The 4,083-nt window shown below is 43.5% G+C and overlaps 1 protein-coding gene across 1 annotated transcript; it reads right to left on the bottom strand.

Annotated features, from left to right (window-relative positions):
* Nucleotides 1-1,125: 1,125 nt before the first annotated feature.
* On the bottom strand, nucleotides 1,126-3,853 carry LOC148030473 (light-harvesting complex-like protein 3 isotype 1, chloroplastic). Its single transcript, XM_087686805.1, has 3 exons — nucleotides 3,201-3,853; nucleotides 1,692-1,829; nucleotides 1,126-1,583 (listed from the first exon to the last, which is right to left on the bottom strand). The coding sequence occupies exons 1-3, from the start codon at nucleotides 3,739-3,741 to the stop codon at nucleotides 1,330-1,332; spliced, it is 933 nt and encodes a 310-aa protein (XP_087542931.1). The 5' UTR covers nucleotides 3,742-3,853; the 3' UTR covers nucleotides 1,126-1,329.
* Nucleotides 3,854-4,083: the final 230 nt, after the last annotated feature.

Genomic DNA, 4,083 nt, shown 5'->3' with positions numbered 1-4,083 from the left:
ACATTGTGACTATCGGAGTTTCCATTTCTAAACTCTTTCTTTCTTGCTCTTGCTCTTCCACTATAGCTCTCGAGTCCAACCTTTGATCCATCTCTCCCTTTCAATAGGAAGAAGAGCTTCTTTCCCATACACCAATTGAAATACAGAAATTTGAGTTCCACTTTCATTGCAATCCTATGGGCCCATAAAGCCATAAGATAATTCTAAATCCCAGTCCTCTTGGTTAACATGGGTATCAACTCTCTATTGAACCTTTCATTCAATCCATCGCATTGTGGGTAATAGAGAATGTTGTATCGATGACTTCTTCAACATGAATTACAGACTTTGAAACTCACATGCTCCACCCAATGTTTGTTAAGGCACCTTTAAAACCAAGAAATGAGCTGTCATTATATTTGCCAATAATGTATGGGTAAGGTTGTCTCTTGGCATGTTTAATATATCTCAATCCCACTTCCATTGATTTTTCTCTATCTCAAGGAGATCCCTATCAAACATTGTGTGAAGTAAACTCATTTCCTGCCTAGACATTCCCAAAACTTCCATTACATGCACAAGGAACTACACAACTTCTTACCATCCATAGGTTGCAGGTGTGGTAGAAAAGCCAAATAAAAACCACCCAAAAACATGAGAGTTCAGAACGTAGCACATAATCATCTAAATGTGATATTTAAGTAACCCAGGATTCTTTATGGCAACCCAACTTCATCTAAAAAACTGGTGAAATCTTAGTCCTTAAAATTGCATAAACAGCATGTTGCTCAGGAGTTGGAACATGTGAAGTTTTAAGTAGTCCATCACAAATATCTCTCTCTCTGCAACAAGCAACTAAACAGCATACTGCTCAGGAGTTGGAACGTGCAAAGTTTGTAGTCCACAAGTATCTCAATCTCTGCTACAAGCGCACAGCCATGAAATCACTCAAAAAACAATGCTTCAATAGCTTAACCTGTGCATCCCAATTACTCATTCTTAAGTATACCAATAGATCTAGATCAGCAGGATCCTGAAATCAGGATAAAAGTATATGGGGATCTACCCTGAAATACACTAGCGCAAGCGAGCACTGGACATACAAACCTTGATGAGATAGATCAGTTCTAAAAGACAAGCATCACCTGGAAAAAAAGCATGAATTTCCCTCACAAAAAGAAAAATTGTTATGATGAATATCGAGTTCTAATTCCATACACTCAGTTTTCCCTTTCAATAATATACAAAATTGTTTTGAGATTCAAATTTTGATCAATGCAGGTAACTCTGTGGTGAAGAGTTCTAACTAGCTGCGAAACCTCAAATCTTCAAAGAAACTCAAGCTCGAGTCTATTCATCACTCTTGGTGCTTGGAGTCTGATCTTCTTGCCATGTTGCTCGCCATTGCTTGTCATAGAAATTCCACTCCTTCACAAGTTGCTTTAAAGTCTCCACATCCTCATTCTTACGAATAAACAGAACACCCAACACAGAAATCAACAACAAAAGCTTCCCCAAAAAACTGCTTGTTTGGTCAACAAGTCCAACTCCTGTCAAGCTATCTACCACATAGCCCATGAAGAATCCAATCATTGCAGCTCGTCCTGATTGTTCATAGCCCAGATCCAGATTAGAAGCAACAGCAAAAGATCTACCTTGTACAATTAAAAACAGAGGCATTTGGTAACCAGAGAGTCAACTTGCTAACTCACCATTTAAGAGCTCAGCCTCTGGAAGGTGAAACCTCTTTACCCATGCCCACCATGGAATGGTTGAAGTCTCAAAGACAACAGGATCATCATTGCGTGATGCCTCTGGAATCTCTTCAAGCCACTTCCTCCTCAAGACCTCTGTGTAAGAATCAAATCATGGCACCTTGTTTAGACTAGGATTTCAAGATCGCCTAAGATCAAGGGAGATAAGACTCTCAAGGTGCCCATGCAGACACAAGAAACATAGTGCAGTGGGCCAGCACTAAAGAAAACATGAATCCGAAGATGGATTGTGTGTGCTCTAACCAAGTAATCTAAAATAAAGCAGAGAAGTGAAAAGAAGTGGACAATTTGACAGGTGGTGCTGAGAGGAACTTCTAAACACCAAAGGCAGCCCCACATACATATGCACACAATGTGAGTGCATGTGTAGCTCAGGTGCATAGCTTGCATGTGCAAGAGGGAGACAAGGAGACTGAGTAGCTAAAAAAGAGCAAGAGTCAACTGCCTAGAGATATTAAAGCTCTAGTTCTCAAGGAAAAGCAGCTAGCATAAAACCCCCACTCACCCCAACAAAAAGTAAATAAACAAGTATATAGGTAATCATCAACCTACAAAAAGAAAACCCCACCCCTTACAAATGCCAATAAAAGCATATCTTTTAACATAAAAGCATGCAAAGGCCAGGCAACAACAGTCATGCACATTCGTAAAAATCTAGAGTTTAGATCACTAAATGTTTAAACTGGAAAAGGCCTAACTATGCCCTAAAGAAGGTCTGTCTACAAGGGCTTCAAGAAATTTCCTCTCAGAGTGACTTAAATTTTAACTAGCTATGTCGCCAAAGACTAACACCTTACCCAATCTGCATACTAGGACTGCCACACTTACACAAGCCACTCTTGAATACTGCAGTAAGTGTCACTACATCTCGTTCCTTGTGGCATGGGATACTTTAGATGGTTTCATACTTCTGATTTTGTTCTGAAAGAAGCTCATTGGAAGAAAAAGAGAGGACATCAAGTAACCAAATGCATTGAGAACTCATGTATATTCAGCTACAAACAGAGTACCAACTACCAGCCATTAGGTGCTAGATGAACTAAAAATTACAGCACTTTGCTTCCTACAATGGGGATTAGTAGTACATCTGAGACAGTTCACAAGTACAGGCCCTTTCATGAAAGTTTTAGACAAACTCCCACTATAATTCCCATTTTGCGGATTGCCCACCTGGGGTAGGTATGGGGTGCCTCCCGAGCAGAAGCTCATGATGTTGAACACCATTTCCCACATGAGAAAATGTCAAAAACTTCTTGTGTTTGCAGATAGATCTTTGAGCCTTGCATGACCCAAAGACAATTCTATAAACATGTAAGCCAGAAATAAGTGGGGTGACAGACAATAGCAGAGACATGTTGAAGTGAAAGAGAACGTCCTTGAGACCCAGATATGAGCATTGATGCCCTGCGACAAAAAGTTCAAAAAATGGAGGGCAAGCAAGTCTACCTGCATCAATGACAGCATCCCAATCGACCTTGCCATCCCGCATGAACATCTGCAAGTCCCAGGTTCCATTCTTCCATCTTGGATCGCGGAAGGGCCCAGATATGGCAATCCTGGTGGTGGACCTGCCAAGGGCGCTGGGACTAGGGTCTTTTCCTGCGGCCTGATCACCTGACAGTGTGCCTCCCCGCTCTAGCGGAGAGGGCTTCCTCTTTGCTGTCGTGGCGGCGGCAGCAGGCGAGGTGACGCCGGGCGTATCTGGCTCGTCCTCAAGCACGGCCACCTGCGGAACCACGGAATCCGACAAAGCACTAGCCGCGGCCGAGCTGTTGTTGCTGGAGGTTTCATCCACCGTTGCACGCACGATCATGCAGCTAGGGTTCCTGCGAGAGGGCGAGGGCATCGGCAGGAGGCGGAGCCGGCTGGCGAATATGAGATGGGTGTGGCGGGAGAGGGAGAAGGAAGACGGGCAGGGAGAGAGCGACGGGGACGAGGAGGGAGGCGAGGGTGACATAGCCACGGCAGCTGCTGCAGAGGAGGCCATGGCCACAGCTTCCTCTTCCTGTTGTGATAATCAGGCAATGTGGTGTCCACCGGGGAGAGAGAGTGAGAGGAAGAACGTCCCCTTTCTGTTTTTACACAACGATGGGGAAGAAACAGATAAAGTGATTGAATATCTATTCTATCTCTTTGCAACATTTTGTAATAAACAATGGGGCTGTTCCCATATGGATTGGGGGTGTGGTGGGTTCCAATGGTTTTCCCACAAACCCGGAACCTCTACAGGTCACATGGGAGGTTTCCTGTTTTTTATGGAAACCTCCTTGTTTTCCAATGAACCCCTCCCCAAAGGTCATGTTCCATTGAGAACACCCTTCCTATTTGC

This window comes from Lygodium microphyllum, chromosome 10, assembly GCF_053477565.2.
Source record: "Lygodium microphyllum isolate KBCC chromosome 10, Lygodium_microphyllum_v1.1.10, whole genome shotgun sequence".
In the NCBI taxonomy this organism is placed as follows: domain Eukaryota; kingdom Viridiplantae; phylum Streptophyta; class Polypodiopsida; order Schizaeales; family Lygodiaceae; genus Lygodium; species Lygodium microphyllum.
The sequence above is the reverse complement of the archived record's forward strand: the minus strand, read 5'-3'. Positions and strand labels throughout refer to the sequence as shown.

Excerpts from the sequence above, each read along its gene's own strand:
- LOC148030473 (XM_087686805.1), bottom strand. The coding sequence starts at position 3,741 with ATGGCCTCCTCTGCAGCAGCTGCCGTGGCTATGTCACCCTCGCCTCCC. Across the intron at positions 1,830-3,200 it reads GGATGCTGTCATTGATGCAG|AGGTCTTGAGGAGGAAGTGG; the intron begins GTAGACTTGCTT and ends ATTCTTACACAG. Across the intron at positions 1,584-1,691 it reads AGAGGCTGAGCTCTTAAATG|GACGAGCTGCAATGATTGGA; the intron begins GTGAGTTAGCAA and ends ATGAACAATCAG.